General features: G+C 35.4%; 1 protein-coding gene across 1 annotated transcript in view; it reads right to left on the bottom strand.

Annotated features, from left to right (window-relative positions):
- Positions 1 to 919: 919 nt before the first annotated feature.
- Positions 920 to 18,784, bottom strand: part of LOC107592839 (metabotropic glutamate receptor 7) — a 50,870-nt gene continuing 33,005 nt past the window's right edge. Inside the window, exons 3-4 of the mRNA XM_016282408.1 lie at positions 12,900 to 13,146; positions 920 to 1,178 (exon numbers count right to left, since the gene is read on the bottom strand). Of these exons, the coding sequence (XP_016137894.1) occupies positions 1,129 to 1,178; positions 12,900 to 13,146 (297 nt within the window). The 3' untranslated portion in view covers positions 920 to 1,128. The remainder of the gene's footprint in view (positions 1,179 to 12,899; positions 13,147 to 18,784) is intronic.

Below are 18,784 nucleotides of genomic sequence, written 5' to 3'. Positions count from 1 at the left end.
AATATATATTCATATCTTTTGCACAATTTCTCCATAGGTTCCAGGGCAGTTAAAAATTCCAAGACAAATTAAAGCCATATTCTGCCTTGAGTGGGTGAATGTCTGAGAAATTCATGAAGGCAAAAAGAGAGAAATCAATAAAGGCTTGTAAAATCATCCGTAAACAGGCCATTGTGAGAGAACTGTGGTGAAAGTTTCATTGACTTCAACATCAAACATATCAAGCATGCATTGACAACTGCTACGTGAACACTTTCTTTAAAAAGAATTCTGAAACACCATCGATCACCGGGGTTTAGTCACTGTAAAACCAATGCAACATCTCTCAAAGTCACTAAAAACACAGTCGATGGTCTACGAACCCTTACAAACATGGTGGGAATGTCGAAAAATGTGACACGTTTATCATGTTAAAGGGCGAAAACCAACGCAAATCCTCAAAATAAAGAGACAATATTCCAGGAATGGGATCTCAAAGAGAAGAATATGGCTTTAAATACAATGTGCATCCAGAAAAGGCAAGGAAAACCAAAGAAGAAATGCTCAACTGAAACGTAAAAACAGCCAAACGAAACCAAAATGCTGAAAGAAGCACACAAATTTGCACGGAAAATCCCAAAAACTTGCAGTTTGGAAGTACATGTAAAGATGAGGAGGACCTTGAGGCCCAGCATTCCAAAGCCAGTGCCCTGAAGAAAGTCTGTGATGGAGTGTCAGAAGAAACGCCTTGTCAAAGGTCTATCACGCCAAGTGCAACCTCAATCGTTTGACTGACAAGGAATCAGTCGTTTTGTGCCGCTGTTACACCCCATCAGTTTTCTCCATCAGAAAAAAAAAAACAACAACTAAATTTAATTCCTTCGCTTGTAATTCCTGTTACTTTTTTGTAGATGTCAGGTTATTTTTTGGATTTTTTTTGGGGTGGTTTTGCTGTTTTATGTGTTGGAAATCAACTGATATCCTCTGTCGTTGGTTTAGCTTTGGGCCCAATCACTGTCCTGGCCTTCGGACGAAATAAGGATGAAAACGGAAGGACACCGAAAGGTTTTTCCTGCTTTACTTTTGTTCCAAAGAGCCGAGAGAAACCAGGAAGTGCCATCGATCACCTTCCTCCTGTGATGGAGGCCCTCAGATCACAAGGTCATTGTAGCTCACATATTTCTTCTTAGCAGCCGGACCTGCGAGGAGAGAAAGATGAAAGATTGTTTTTCATTTGACATTTCTTCCTTTTTTCTTGCTGAAAATGAGAGGAATTCATTGATTCCTGTCAGGAGGCCTGACAGGGACACTTTTTGGGACACTTTTTAGGACATGAAGTTTGTCAGTATGGAACAGAAAACGTCCACAAACTGACTATTAAAAGGACAGTTCACCCAAAACTGAAAATTACCCCATGATTTACTCACCCTCAAGCCATACAGTCTTAAAAATAAAGGTGCTTCACGATGCCACAGAAGAACCTTTTTGTCTAAATGGTACCATAAAGAACTTTTAACATCTGAAGAACCTTTCTGTTTCACAAAAGGTTCTTTGTGGCGAAAGAAGGTTCTTCAGATTACAAAAAAGTATAAAAGAGATGGTTCTTTAAAGAACCTTTGACAGAATGGTTCGTTGTGGAACCAAAAATGGTTCTTCTATGGCATCGCTTGAAGAACCTTTTGAAGCACCTTTATTTTTAAGAGTGTAGGTGTATATGACTTTCTTCTTTCAGACGAATACAATCAGAGTTATATTAAAAAATGTCCTGGCTCTTCCAAGCTTTATAATGGCAGTGAATGGGGGTTGAGATATTGAAGGCCAAAAAAGTGCCTTCATCCATCATAAAAAGTGCTTCACACAGCTCCGGTGGGGTAATAAAGCATCCTGAAGTGAATAGATGTATTTGTGTAAGAAAAATATCCATATGTAAAACTTTATAAACCGTAATCTCTAGCTTACGTTTAAAAGTCGTACACACGTTCACGAGAAAGTGGCGTTCCAGCTTGGGCTGCCCCCTAATAATCAACTAACTGTTAGTCGACCAGAAGAGAGGCTTGGTCGACCAAAACTGTATTAGTCACTTAGTCGCAGAAAAAAAAATTCCTCATGCGCAGTCCGTGACGGACAGATTGTTAACGGCTGGTCTATGTGGCAATACAGTACATCGGGCAGGACATCCAAACGCTCGCCTATTATTCATCGACCTCAAATAAGACTTATCATCTGAAATATGTATTAGCAACTTTACATGGCCGCTCAATCTGATGTTAACCTAGAAATGTGCGCTATTGAAGTGTCGGAGAGTGGAAGCTGAACAGTAGCGCACTCACTGCATGACAGATGGAGGCGCTAAAATACTCCGTCATTTCTGGTCATACAGATAAGAGTAATTCATCAACCGAATCTGTAAAGACTCTACGTTTATTTGTGTGTACTCACAATAACAACGAAATGTTGCGCTTTTGTAAAATAATGAAAGCAAAACGTGTTTTCTGCCATCTCGGTCTCTGTGAACTTGAGCGCAAAACTCAGAAACTCTGTGTATCTCCACCGTACAGATATGAAAACATATCTATAGAAAGCGAAATGTCTAATTTCAAATGAACCATTCAAATGGAAAACGCATATTCTCAGATTAGGCTAATTCATATGAAAAATGCATATGCGTCCACTGCAGAGATGATGAGTCAGTGTCGCCGACTTCATCTCTTAAGCTGAAAACAAAGAAAGCACTAGTTTATCAATGATTTATTAAAATGTTAATGCAGCCTCCTTACTGTTTTTCCCTGACACATTCATAATCATTACTTCTGCGGTGTGCTGTGGCAAGCTTTAAGTGTGCACTTGAGCGCTTATAGGCTATGCAGGCAATTAAAGGAGATTTAAATGGTTTATTAATAAATGTGTGATTAGTCGACTAATGCTTAAAATGAGCGACTACTAGTCAACCAGAAAAATCTTTAGTCGAGGGCAGCCCTAGTTCCAGCAGATGACGTATGACGTAGGTGTAGTGTAAGCTCCAGTGAGATATGTTGCAAGCAGAAGAACAGTGGAGAGAGCAAAACAAAACAGCAGTCACCACCAAATTATAAGTACAAAATGAGGATTTGTAAAGAAAAATGTCAAAGGATTTCAAAATAAGTCAAGAGGAGACTTGCTGTAAACAAAACTTGGTTCCCGCCAGACTGGTATATTCTCACCAGAGCTTAGGCTACGATAACGTCCTATGTCATCCGCTGGAATGCCACTCTCTCGTGAATGTGCGTAGCAGTTAGCAGAAGCTAGAGATTGCGGTTTATAAAGTTTAAAATATGGATTTTGTATTTCTTACACAAATGCATCGATTCGCTTCAGAAGGCCTTCTAACCCCTGGATCCGCATGGAGCACTTTTTATTATGGATGGATGCATTTTTTGGGGCTTCAAAATCTCGACCCCCATTCACTGCCATTATGAAGCTTGGAAGAGCCAGGACATTTTAATGTAACTGATTATATTTGTATGAAAGAAGAAAAGTCATATATTATAAGAAGGTTGTTAGGATGTTCTATGTGGTTTCCAGGCTGTTCTGGGTAGTTTCTAGGTTATTGTAAGTGGTTACTATGGTGTTCTGGGTGGTTGCTAGGATATTCCAAGTGAGATGCTTGGTTGTTATATATGTTTGTAATTGATAAAAGATTGCTAGGGTGTTCTATATGGTTTCCGGGCTGTTCTGGGTAGTTGCTAGCATGTTTTGAGAGGTTGCTAGGTGGTTGCAAGGTTGTTCAGAGTGGTTGCTTGGATGCTTTGAGAGGCTTATAGGTGGTTGCTAGGGTGTTCTAGGTGGTTACTATTGTGTAGTTGCTAAAGTTTTGAGAGACTGACAAACGATTACTAGTGTGTTTTGGGTGATTTATACAAATGGTTGCTAGGGTGTTCTGAATGGTTACTATGATGTTCTATGTGGGTGCTTGTTCTGGGTAAATTTCTAGGGTATCTTGAGATGTTTCGTGTGTGCTCTGAGTGTTTGCTAGAGTGAAAAGTTGCTAGGTGGTTGCTATGGTGTTGTGAGGGTGTTCTAGGTAGTTTGCAGGGTGTTCTGGGTAGTGGCTAGGGTGTTTTTATGAGATTGCAAGGATGTTCTAAATTGGCTGCTTGAGTGTTCTGAATGGTTTCTAGGATATGTTAAGAGATTGCTGGGTGGTTGCTAGGATGTTCTGAGTGTGATGCTTGTATGGGTATTCTTGGTGGTTTCTAGGGTGTTCTGAGCAGTTGCTAGTGTGATCTGGGTGGTTTCTAGGGTGTTCCGATCAGTTGCTATAGTGCTCTGGATGGTTTCTAGGGTGTTCTGGGTGGTTTCTAGGGCATTGCGCTATGTAGTTACATGCAGTACTTAATACTTTAATATCAACGGTATAGGGGAAACTGAAAAATCCCTAACCCAAGTCTGAGCAAGTTAAACTCACATAAATGTAAATAACTGTATTTATTATTTTATGAGAGAGCAACACAAAATTAAAAAGCAGATGAATATGGCATAAATCTTATGTAAGAAACCCTCAAATGTCTACAGTCATAACAGCGTGACCTTCACACGCTGCCGCTGATGTGTTTGCAGAGACTCTATGTAACTAAACGACTCCAGTCTCAAATTACAGTGCTTATTCATGGTTGCTTCTTGTGCTCTTTTGCATGTAAATGAACTTCTAAATATTTAAAAGTAAAGGTTACCAAGTAGAGAGATCATTGTGGCCTTTAAGTGTCAGTAGCCCCTTTAGTATTTGAGTTAAATGTCACTCCGACATCCATCTATTCAGAAATGTGGCCTTGACTAATGTTGATTGAGGAAAGTGCTCTCAATATGCAAAAAAAAAACTTAAATACATTATAATACACATAATAGGAGTCAGAAGGAATAACTAGAGGTTGCTAGTGTTTTGAGGAGTTCATATAAGGTTGCTATGGTGTTTCTGGTGATTACTGGGATGTTCTGGGTGGTTGCTAGAGTGTTCTGAATGGTTTCTATGATGTTTTATGTGGAAGTTTGTATTGGGTCGTTCCTGGGGTGTCTTGCCAGGTTTCTAGGGTGTTCAGAGGGGTTGCTAGGGTGTTTTATGATATTGCTAGGTTCTAATTGTGTGATTTGGTGTTTTGGGTGGTTGCTAAGATATTTTGCGAGGTTGGTAGGATTTCTAAGTGGTCGCTAGTGTTTAGAAAGGTTGACAGAAGGTTACTAGGGTGTTCCTGTTGGTTACTAGGATGTTCTGGGTGGTTGCTAAAGTGTTCTGAATGGTTTCTATGATATTCTATGTGGGAGTTTGTTTTGAGTCATTCCTGGGGTGTCTTGACAGGTGTCTAGGGTGTTCAGAGTGGTTGCTAGGGTGTTTTATGATGTTGCTAGGTTCTAATTGGGTACTTGGGTGGTTGCTAAGATATTTTGAGAGGTTGCTAGGATTTCTAAGTGGTTGATAGTGTTTAGAGAGGTTGACCGAATGTTGCTAGGGTGTTACTGGTGGTTACTAGGGTGTTCTGGGTGGTTGCTACAATGTTCTATGTAGGTGCATGTTCTTGGCAGTTTCTAGGGTGTCTTGAGAGGTTGCTAGGTTGTTCTGAGTGGTTGCTAGGTGGTTGCTTGGGTGTTTTAGGTGATTTACAGGGTGTTTTGGGGTATTTGCTAGGGTGTTTTGAGAGGTTAGTAGGTGGTACTGAATGGTTGCTAGGGTGTTCTATGTGGTCAGTATGGTGTTCTGAGTGGTTGCTAGTGTTTTGAGAGGTTGATAGAAAGTTGCTAGGGTGTTCTGAATGGTTGTTACAATGTTCTATGAAGGAACTTGTTCTGGGTGTTTCCTAGGGTGTTCCGTGTGGTTGCTAGGGTGCTTTACAAGATTGCTAGGTGTAAGGGTGATCTAGTCTATACACACACCTGTATTATACCGAATAAATACAGTTTTTTGGACTATTTCCTTACATTTGACACATACATCTGAGAATGATCGAAAACGATTAGGGAGGCAGACAGAAGATGGGACCAAGTTTATTGAAGGTAACTGTATTCTCCTGTAAAATAAAGGTGATGTGACCCCTTTTAAAGATCTTATTTGTCCCAGCATATTACAGCTTTTCACATTCCTTCACATAATCAAAGTTCAGCCAGAAGCCATTACGATTCCCCTGACCCACTGCAGTACATCCTTACTGCACGGCACACTATAAACGTCTTAATGGGTCTCACATCTATAGTACTCATGGGATGGGAAGAGTGTTAGAAATGCAGGTGTGACAACATAACGTCAGGTATGGATGGAGGAAAACCAGGGCATGACGAGATGGTTTTTGGATTCCTCTTTCATCTAAACAGCTGTATTCGTATTCCCCTCATTTACATACTACTTTTATTCATCTTTGTCGCACATGATCGCAGTTTCTTATGTTGCTTTAAATAAACAACCCTCACTAGGTTTTACTCATTAAACAACAGAATAATGTAAATCTTTTTTTTTATTCTTAAAACAACTTTATGCAAATGCAGACATCAAAGATTTTTCTTTAATTTTACAAACAAAAATGTGGCAATTACGTCATTACGCCAAAATTATGTAACAATGTTTTTGCAAATGATTACGCAACAATTAAGCCAATGTGATAATTACATTAAAATATGTTTTATAAACAATAATGCAACCATTACATAAAAATGGTTTTATGAATGCGTCAATAATGCAAAAATTATGTTCAAAATGGTCTTAGGAATATTAGCATTTACGTCACATAATGCAACTGCATAACAGTGGCTTTACGAATGACAGCATGAAAATTACATTGCATAATGCAATAATTATGTAAGAATGGTTTTAACCACGATAACTTACAATGTGAAAATTATGTACAAAAGTTTTACGAACAATAGTGTTACAATTGTCTAATAATGCAACAGCTGTTTTTGAGTGGTTTTATGAACAACAACATAATTACATTGCATGGTTTAATAATTAAGAATGTATTTAAACACAATAATGTCATATTTTATTATAATGTGGAAGATTATATAAAATCTTGTTAAATCTTTTTAATGCAAAAATTGTGTATAAATGGTTTTATCAGCAATACTTTTAAAATATCATCTCATAATGCGACGAGTGGTTTTATGAACGATAGCGTTACAATTACATTGCATAATGCAATATTTATGTAAGAAACATGTCTTAACCATGTAACATCACAATTATGTCGCATACTGCATAAAATATGTATTTATTAATCATAACAAGGCAGCATTTTCCTAAGAATGGTTATATGAATGATAACATGAAAATTACATTACATAACACAATAATTATGTAAGAATGGTCTTAAACACAACAACGTCACATTACGAAAATTATGTACAAATGCTAGAACAATTATCTAATAATGCGACAACTGTGAGTGTGGTTTTATGAACGACAGAATTACAATTATATTGCATAATGCAATATTTATGGAACAATTCATTTAAACATGATAATGTCCGGATTATATTGTATAAAGCACAAAATGCTAACAAGACAATTATGTTGCATAATTCAACAATTTCTTGAGAATGGTTATATCAATGACAACATGACAATTACGTTGCTTAATTCAAAAATGACATTTACAAAAGAATGAAAACTGTGTAAAAGGGTGTTTTTACAAACAATAACACGAACATTATGGCACATACTGTAATGCTACAATTACGTAAGAATTGTTTTACGAAAGTTTTACACCGCTGCCTTTGCTTCACAAATGAAACCAAATTCTGGTCACTTTAATGCTATGAATCACTGTGAAGACGTCATTAAAAGAGAAATCGGTGTCTATCAGACGAGAATAGTCTCTTTGCACAGGCTAATCTTTACAATGGAAGAAAAATTTTATAGTGTTCATTTATTATATTTTATTGGGATGAGATTATAATATGGGTCATTAACATCTGTAATACTGCACACTCTCTCTATTTTTGTGACGGTAAGGATCATTAAGATATTGAATACGATGTTGAAAGCTCACAAACACTGTTGTGTTTTGGTGTCAATGTATAAATTAATAAATAATATAGGAGTAATGAATCATCACTGCCGTCTGAGCAAATCTATACATCGATTTTGATGCAAACACTTGACAGTTGCATAAAATTCAGCCGTTTTATTTGACGTCAAAACTTCTTATTTAAAATTCGACGCCATTCAGCAGAGCACATCAAATAGACTTGAATTTGCATGTCCCACCAAAATTGTCAGGAACGAGGGTGATGATTATGGCTTCAGCTCATGGCATTGGCATCTCGGCTCAGTAGCTTTAGCGCCTGTTCCCCCGGGTGCCAGATACTTCAGGGTTCAGGACATTCATATACATACATATCCATAAAAATAATTTAGAGAGTTAGAGTGTGTTATACAGAGGAAGAGGAAGAGAGAAAGAACATAGAGTGCACAGGGAAGGCCGACACAGATGGTTCACGGCTCTTTAGGGACTCGCGGTGGAGTCTGCCATGCCATAACAGTGGCGCATGGGGAATTGAGCAGTGGGACTTGCGTTTGAAGCTTGGGATCTTCCACGTGTCATCTGATTACCACTGACAGTTGAGTTCACCGTTTCATAACTATGTTCAGCTATTGCTCAGACACTCGTTGGCTTCTTGGAACCATCAATTATGCAAAATGCTTGCTGCATGTAGATGAGGCAAACTCATCTGGTTTTGCATATCTTCTCTTAAAATCTCAGTTGTTTTTCCTAGATATTTCCATCCATTGATTTCCTGAATTTTCCTTTCATGTCGACTTTAATGACATTATTTTCTCATGTGCTTCTAAACCGTTACATGTAACTATGATTTCAAATCCCAAGTATTTTTTCACCACTTGTGTTCAAAAGTGACATAACATGTTGTCAAAAGGCACAAGGCCTTTAGCGACAATCTAAATGAGCCAGTTTCTCAATTTGAAACCGAAGGTAAGTTATTGGTCCTCAACTGAGGGGTAAAAACAATGCTAAATGCTACTAATAAATGCTACCCAGCAGGAATCAAACAGGGATAAAAAAACAAAAAAACAAACAATGTTACAAGTTAATAAAAAGCAATGCTGAAAGCTTATAATAAAATTCTAACCAACAGGGGTAAAATAGGGATTAAAAACTATTCTAATTGCTAATAATAATAAAAACAATGTTAAATGCTAATAATAAATGCTAACTAACAGGAATGAAACAGGGATGAAAATAATGTTACAAGATAATAAAAGCAATGCTAAATGCTAACAATAAAATGCTAACCAGCAGACTAATGCTTAAAATGAGCAACAATTCTAAATGCTAATAATAAATGCTAACTAACAGGAATGAAACAGGGATGAAAATAATGTTACAAGATAATAAAAGCAATGCTAAATGCTAACAATAAAATGCTAACCAGCAGGGATAAAACAGGGATTCAAAACAATTCTAAATGCTAATAATAAAAACAATGTTAACTGCTAATAATAAACGATAACCAACAGGAATGAAACGGGTATAAAAAAAAATCTAATAAAAACTATGTTAAACGATAATAATATAAACAATGCTAAATTTTAATAATAAAAACAATGGTAAATGCTAGTAGCAAAATGTTAAGCAACCGGGAGGAAACAAATACAATTAATGTTAAAAGCTAATAATAAAAAATGCTAATGCCAAATGTTAATACTAAAATGTTAAAGAGCAGGGATAAAACAGGGATTAAAAAGCAACATTAAATGCTAATAATAATGCTAACCAGGACTATTAACTGGAAATATTCCTATACATAATTATATATTTTTAACAACCACTATGAGAGACAATTTAGGTCTGTCTAGACTATAATTTTAGTTTTTTATATTATTATTAGTGGTGTCAAACGATTAATCGTGATTAATCGCATCCAAAATAAAAGTTTTTGTTTACATAATATATGTATGTGTACTGTGTATATTTATTATGTATATATAAATACACACACATGCATGCATATATTTAAGAAAAATATGTTATCTTTATATATTAAATATATGTATATATAATATTAAATATAAGAATATAAATGTATATGCATGCAAATATTTCCAAAATATATGCTATATGTGAGTGTACCTATATATACATAATGAATATTCACAGTACACACACACATATATTATGTAAACAAACTTTTATTTTGGATGTGATTAATCACGATTAATCGTTTGACAGCACTAATTATTATTATTTTTTTTTTTTTTTTTTTTACTTAGAAAAAAATGAATTATTAAAACAATTTTACTGTAAAAAATTGAATTAGTAATGTTTTTCTTTAAAGTCACCCACAACAATATTAACATCTCTCAAACAGCAATACATTCGAATTGTGTTACTATTCTGTTGTCATATTTAAGTGATAAATATCTTCACATAAAGCTGGACAAAAACGTTGCACTATATAATGTACATTTGTATACAGTACAGTAACATACTGAATTCAGTGCATAGTTTTGAAGTATAAAGACTGAAATAATATTTTCTCACAAAACGTATCCCAATAATGTACCATTTTCCCAGCATGGTGCAAGACTGAGATGGTTTTCATTCTCTAGCGCTATTGAGTGACACTGTGGGATCATCATGGAGTTTTGATAAATGGCCACAAAAGCATTTCCACCTCGTGCTTTCCCCCAGCGTTCAAAAGCGAGCAAGGTCATAACCAAAGGTAGAAGATTAATTTGGTCTTACCTGATAAATTATGAGAATTAGCCTGTTGGGAGAAAAACAGTACTTGGTAAGCTGTTTCTGATTGGTCCAATAGAAGCAAAGCAGAGATTCTGATTGGTCCAAACAGTCATGAAATTTAATTTCAAGCTGGGTTTGAAGGTGGGTGTATTTTAGCATAGATCTGTGACTTTGGATATGCCATTTGTCCCATCTAAGAATGGCATATCTAATAATGTGGGAAAGCACTGCCACTGTCAGAAAAAAAAGCCTTGACGGTATCAGTTTTTGTAATTAATTTCCCAATATTTTTTTCTTTATGTGCCCTAGCTATTTGAAAAACCCAAAAGCAGCTGAAAGGTTGCAAAGAGCTGCATTTTTTTTCTGTCAAAGCCGCATAAACAACACCAAAAGTACTTTTCATCTCCCGAAATTTCATTTCCTTTTCAAAGAGCCGTGGCTTTCCTTTGACAGTGACGACATGCTAATCCTCTGGGCTCAAACCAGTCCTGCACTATTACTCTCTCTCTCTGCGGTGTGCGGCCCACCATCTCGTGTTCATTAGAGGAAATGTGGTCATTCTCAGCAGACGACTTCATTCCATTATATCTGACACGAGCTCATGCTGCAACAAGCAACAGGCCAAAGCAACAGAATTTCAGCTCATGGTGACATTCTGCAATGAATCTTGCAAGCACTGCACTCTGGGACATGAGCTCGCTTTTACACCCACCGGCTGAAGGAAGAGCTACTTTAAGGGTCAAAACTGAGATAACTCCAATAACTCTGGATTTATTCGAATTTACATACCCGGTTTGCAAATCTATAAATACCTGGAATAAATTAATTACTTTTTTTTTCTGGTAACATACCATAATAAATTCATTAATACTTAATGACTTCCGTTTATATTATTTATAATCATTTTTACTTTATAACACTTAATGGATCATTTGTTTATACACATTATTCTTATACACTCTTAAAAATAAACGTGCTTCAAAAGGTTCTTCAAGCGATGCCATAGAATAACCATTTTTGGTTCCACAAAGAACCATTCAGTCAAAGGTTCTTTAAAGAACCATCTCTTTCTTACCTTTTTGTAATCTGAAGAACCTTCTTTCACCACAAAGAACCTTTTGTGAAACAGAAAGGTTCTTCAGGTGTTAAATGTTCTTTATGGAACCATTTAGACAAAAAGGTTCTTCTATGGCATCGTGAAGCACCTTTATTTTTAAGAGTGTAGATTTGATTTTTGTATCATCCTCGGAATTTGTAGAGGCTTAAACTAATTAGTTATAAGTAATAAGTCAATTTCAACTGGTTATGGAAAAAAAACATTGTAAGCAATATAAACAATAAAAAACAATAAGCAATATAATGCAATATAAACATTATAAAACAATAAAACTGTAAACATATTTTATTAATAAATACTAGTTTTTGGTGTTTCTATATATATCTATATGTTATGTTAAAAAATATAACTAAAAAGTAGGGATGTACTGATGTATCAGCTGCCGATATTTATCGGCCGATTTTTGATTATTTTAAAGACATCGGCATATCGGAAATAGCATGAACAGGGCTGATACCAATGGTTTATAATGGTAATAATAAAGATAAACGCAGGAACAGAAAAGTTCAAATACCGATTCTGCTCTGAGTGAACTGATTGATTTTTTATTTATTTTTTTAAGCTCTGCTTTATGTAATTGAGCAATATCGGTATCGCCAATATTTTGTTTGGTAAAATCGGTATCGGCCAAAAAAATCCTATCGGTGTATCCCTCCTAAATGTATAATGATATGCTTTATTATAAACTATAATTATAAATAAACTGTCAATTTATAATAATAATTACATTCAGAAATTTGTATTTAAATTTTAATTGACCTCTGCTAATTATAAAACAGGTGCAAAAAGCCAGAAAACATGCATAATAATGTGAAATGTGAAAAGTCACATTATCTTATTTTGATAACTTACATTCGCTCATGTGATCCAAAATATCTCCAAAAAATTAAATAAATTAAGAATAATAATAAAAAAACTAATATCACATTCTTCACATTCTATGAATGTGAAGACACATTTCCTAACCACATCAGTCTCTCAGTGTTCACCATATTTACTACAAAGACATCTGAATTCATCATGAGCAAACGTACAGTATCAAGTTCCACCATTAACTCTGAATAAACACTTTTGTAACTTACTGTTGGGATCCACATTTTCACACAGTTCGGTTTTGGCCTCGCCGTTCGGCCGGTCGCTGGGTTTGTGTGACAGACGTGAGGACATGGTGGCCGCCGTCACCACGGCCTTGAAGCTGCGCTTGCGTTTCTGCACGTTGAGCTCCGGGTGGAAGATGATGACGTAGACCTTGGGCATGTAGAGCATTCCCAGAGCCACAGAAGCGCTCAGATTCATGGAAATGGTCAGCGTGGTGGTCTGGATGTAGAGCTTTGGGGGGAAAAAGGAGTAAAACTTTATTACGGCAAGGGGAAATTTAAAATAAATGAATAATAATAATAATAATAATAATAAAAAACGGTTTCATAAAGACCTGAAAAGGAGATATAAAACTGGATATTGAGACAAATTTCACTATTTGATTTGTTTTTGATTTACAAGCTTACAGTTCACTCAAATGTCGTTTTTGATTCAATTCTATATCAATTTATTTAGATATACAGGCAGTCAGGTACAGTACACATAAAAATTATTTGATGATATAGACAATCAGGTACGGTAGGCTACATTTAAGAAAATGATTCAATTCAGTTTGATATCAATTCATTTGTATAGAAAATCAGATACAGTAAATATATATAAAAATATCAACTACACTCTTAAAAATAAAGGTGCTTCAAAAGGTTATTCAAGTGATGCCATAGAAGAACCATTTTTGGTTCCACAAAGAACCATTCAGTCAAAGGTTCTTTAAAGAACCATCTCTTTCTTACCTTTTTGTAATCTGAAGAACCTTCTTTCGCCACAAAGAAACTTTTGTGAAACAGAAAGGTTCTTCAGGTGTTAAAGGTTCTTTATGGAACCATTTAGACAAAAAGGTTCTTCTATGGCATCGTGAAGCACCTTTATTTTTAAGAGTGTAATGCTGTAAAAACTATACAAAAACCCTATCAGTTGGAACATTACTATATTAAAGTAATTTATAAAAAACATTTAAATTCCAAAAGACAGTTTTAAAATAATGAAACATGACATAGCTACTTGTTGAAATATTCAAACATTGGATAGGCCTATCATATCTTGTTTTCATGCCGGATTTATTCAAACATGAAAAAGGTTAAATAAAAATAAAATTAATTTTTAATGTAGTGCACATACAGTATCTAGCAAAATGCTCCTGTGTAGAGTTATTTTTTCTAGCTAGTTTATGGTCACTGAATGGCTTTTCTCAGGTAAATGTGACGTTACGTGACATTGTTTACAAGCCGTTTCATTGACGTCTTTACACGGTGGAAACATTGATTGATCGATTACATGAGACATGATACTTTTCGGTAAGTTTTACTTTTTCTTTCAACAAACCTTCAGACGTTCATTTATGAATATAAGAGCGGTGTTGCTAAGTCTACTTTAACATTGTTACTGTGTTTTTTTTTTTTTCACGTCTGCGGATTGAAGCGACCCCAATAACATGATATTTAGCCCATGCAATGCAAATTTTACCAGGGAACCCTGCCAAAAAACGTGTGTTTTACCCCCCGGGACGCGATTTTTAATGGGGGAAATGCAATTGGGCTAGTTTTGAGTAGCAATTGGGCGGGTTTTGATGTGAAAACCTGGCAACCCTGTATAAGAGGACGAGGTGATTGATTAATGTTGAACTGATGCGGCTACATCGGTCTGTCACGCCTCATAAAAGAGCGCCAAAACGGTATTTATTGCTTGAATTTCATAATAAAATCAACAGAATTTAAAAGATGAAGTTTTGTTCACGCATCAACTGTAAACAGCATAGATCGATTCTTAGGATTTAAAGCCTAGTTCACCCAAATATGTAAAACTTTTCACATCATTATAGCATGCTTTAACACCAAATATAATACACGCTAATAATTTAATGTTACCTCATTGCGTGTTTACGCAAACTAATTTGTGATTGGACCAGTTCATTGAAATGAGCTGTCCGAAAGAACCATTTCATAGAAATGCATCCAATTTCTCTGTTGGAGGCTATGAATTACAGGTAATAATGTTTAGTTTCTTGCACAGACCTAGCGTTTCAGTTCAGAAGACCTAAACATGTCTTCAGGAGTCACGAGTATTAATTTTGTGTTCCTTGATATGCTTTATTTCTTCTCAAAAAGGGGCACCCAATGTCTTGCATTTCTACTGAAGAAAAAAAAAGTCACCTGCATCTTGGATAGCCTGAGGGTGAGTAAATTTGGGTGTACTATCCTTTTAAGAATCGATATCAGAGTATCAATTAAAATCAAGAAATAATTTTTTAACCTAGCTCTAGTTGGTTGTTCATGAATTATTCTGTGAACTCCAGGATGGGATTCGAGACGAAATGAAAAATCAAATCAAATCCGAACAGGTCAATTCCAAAGGCACTCAATATTGACGTCCTGGTGGGAGAATTCAAAGCCAAATGGATGATAATCGTTCTTAAAAACTCGAGCTGCTGTCATTGCCTGAGAGTACAGCTCTTGCATGGACATACTTTTCTTGTATGAAAAAAGGAGCTTGTCAAAGTATCATAATGAAGGCTTTCATGCCGTGGCTGTATCACATTAGTACCACGGCAAAGATTAATTTCATGTGGCTGTTAACCACACTCTGGCAAGTATGTAATTACCGATATCTTCAATGTGTTTAATCTTTAATGTACTGCGAGTTCAAAGCCTGTTAGGAAGGTCACGGGTGAGTTTCGATGAAGGCGACGGCCCCCGTTCATGAAACGCCAGTGGAACGAATTGTGAAAATCTTTCAGAAACCACAAATTGTCACTGAAATGTGTTCTGCTCGTGTTTCATGTATGATGCACAATGTTTCTACTGCCTGTACAAACAGATTGACCTGCCAATAAAACAACTAGTCCAGTAAACCTTAAGGTCTGGACCAATTTGTCGCTTATTCAGGCCAAGATCTGCCTTCTCAGACAGCAAGAGACTTTCTGAGGGGTTTCTGCGACTATTGTTACTTTTGGTCCCTGAATTTTTGTGATGAAAATGATAATGGAAGAATTAAATTAAATGTTTATGACTTTTTTTTTTCTTGTTAAATTCTAATTTCAGAGCTAGCATTAATGCAACCTGAATAGACAGAAATCAATTTTCACACTTTTTGAATCATTTCACAAAATTACAGATACTCTGGAAATGACTTAATATTAACTTTAGACAGAACCAAGGACAGGGATATCCTGGACGAAAACCTTCTCCAGAGTGCTCAGGCTCTCAGACTGGGCCGAAGGTTTACCTTCTAACAAGACAATGACCCCAAGCACACAGCTAAAATAACAAAGTGGCTTCACAACAACTCTGTGACTGTTCTTGAATGGCCCAGCCAGAGCCCTGACTTAAACCCAATTGAGCATCTCTGGAGAGACCTAAAAATGGCTGTCCACCAACGTTTACCATCCAACCTGACAGAACTGGAGAGGATCTGCAAGGAGGAATGGCAGAGGATCCCCAAATCCAGGTGTGAAAAACTTGTTGCATCTTTCCCAAAAAGACTCATGGCTGTATTAGATCAAAAGGGTGCTTCTACTAAATACTGAGCAAAGGGTCTGAATACTTAGGACCATGTGATATTTCAGTTTTTCTTTTTTAATAAATCTGCAAAAATGTCAACAATTCTGTGTTTTTCTGTCAATATGGGGTGCTGTGTGTACATTGAGGAAAAAAAATTAACTTAAATGATTTTAGCAAATGGCTGCAATATAACAAAGAGTGAAAAATTTAAGGGGGTCTGAATACTTTCTGTACCCACTGTATATCAAAGTGTAAATCTTTTAAATTAATGAATTAATAAATGATTTATGTTCATGGTTTTAATAATTCATATTTTTTTAATAATTCATATTTTATAATATATTTTCATTTTTCAAGATTTAACATTTTTACAAAAAAGCCAAGTAAAATAAATATGCAAAAGTAAATAACAAAGACAAAAAAAAGATCTAAAGACAATTAATGCAAGTCCATATAACTAAAGAAAAACAATAAATAAAACTGCACCCTTGGGACATAAAAGTTCTCACAGTTTGTTTTGTTTCACGCAACTATTTGGGCTTGTTTTATCTGAAATCGATCATACCACAAAAATAGACCACTGAAAAAACACAGAAAATGTGTGTAGAATCTGATCAGCATTGCATGGCCCATATTTGACTTGTACCTCTTCCATTTTTAGCACATTATGAGAGTAACTCGAACAGCCGGATAACTGAATTCCCGCAGGCTCTCGAATCACACAACCTTAAAAAATTCTGAAGAAAAAAGTGTGAAAACTTCCAGACTTTCCGTACCCACTGTATATATATATATATATATATATATATATAGGGCTGGGGAGTAACGAAATACATGTAACAGCGTTATGTATTTAAAATACAAAATATGAGTAATTTTATTTCGTTATAATTACATTTTAAATAGCTGGTAATCAAATTACAGTTATATCCGAAAAGTATTTTAGATTACCAAAGTGATTACTTTGAATTTTAATGTAATTTCTTAATTTAATATTTAAGTAAACAGTTTGGGGATTTTAACCAATAAGGCACCTGATTCTCCGTTGAAAAAAAAAAACAGCGTGCAGCAGCCTGTTCATTTAGCAACTCGTACAGAGTGTATACGCTCATCATCACGACACAAAAATGGACGACACAACAGAAAGCCATTCGCATAATGCACTTCTCTCGTGGAAATACAAAGACTATTTTACTTATAAATCTGAAAAAGGACATAACATCTCAGCGCAATGCAATGCCTACCTTACCTGCAACAAAATTTCTATCAGCATCGAAGAATTCAACGTTGAATCTGAATCTTGAGGGAAGTTGTTCTTGATCTTTGAAAAATTTTAATCAGTAACTTGTTTTTCTATTTTCTCATATTTTGAGTGTTGAATTGATATCTTTACGTTTAATATTTCTAAGAATTTAATTGAAAAATGACAAAGAATTCACACTTTGCATTCATTTAACAGATCCATACGAATCATGCATGAAATAAAAGTTTAGAAAGCCAAACGATAGCTTTGTGTGCTTTACAGATGAACTTGAAGTCTTTATTCATTCGAAATGTTCAAGAATAGATTATCTTTGGCGCAGTAATGCGAGTTCATGATCCGATTCGTGAACAGATGATTTGTTTGATTCAATCTTTTAAATTAATCATTTATTTTCATATATTTATGGTTCACATTAAACTGGATAGATCTGAGGTGTGTTTTCCAAAAGCATCGTTAGTGAACCGTGTTTGGTAAATTACACTGAACTATAACGACATTAAGTTACTTGCGACCGTAGTTGCTTTGGGAAACGAGCCCTGTCAATTCTGACTCAGCGATTCTTTTGTGCCGATCGCTTCTCCATAGAGAGGATTATCAGTGAAATAATCACTTAAAGTTTGGACCATTCATTAAACAAATCTATTGTATAACTTGGAGAACTGTGCCAGTTGTTTAGGCTACTTTTATGATATGTTTAGTGTGTTTTGATTCGTGTTGAAGCTTGGAATGCAGCATGAAACAGCACGGAATCCCATTCATTGTATTCAAATTGAATTTATATCGACTGGTAGATTTAAATGACACAACATTTTTTTGTTGTTTATAGAAATGCTGTGGAAAACTGATGTTGTTAAAAATAAAATTCAAGGAAGACGCAAATCTTATGACTGGTAGATGTCACTTTTATTTAGAGAAGACATAAAAACATTAGACATTAATATGTTCCTTTGTGTATAGCTTAAGTATTTCAAAGTAGCCTATTCTAAAGTATTTAGATTAAGTTACTAAACCTGAGTAATCTAACGAAATACATTACTGATTACTTTTTAAAGCTTGTATTTTGTAATATGTAGTGAAATACATTTTAAAAGTAACCTTCCCAGCCCTG

This window comes from Sinocyclocheilus grahami, unplaced genomic scaffold (assembly GCF_001515645.1).
Source record: "Sinocyclocheilus grahami isolate Dianchi unplaced genomic scaffold, SAMN03320097.WGS_v1.1 scaffold159.1, whole genome shotgun sequence".
NCBI classification, from domain to species: Eukaryota; Metazoa; Chordata; class Actinopteri; order Cypriniformes; family Cyprinidae; genus Sinocyclocheilus; species Sinocyclocheilus grahami.
Note: the sequence above shows the minus strand (reverse complement) of the source record. Positions and strands in the feature narration are given on the sequence as shown.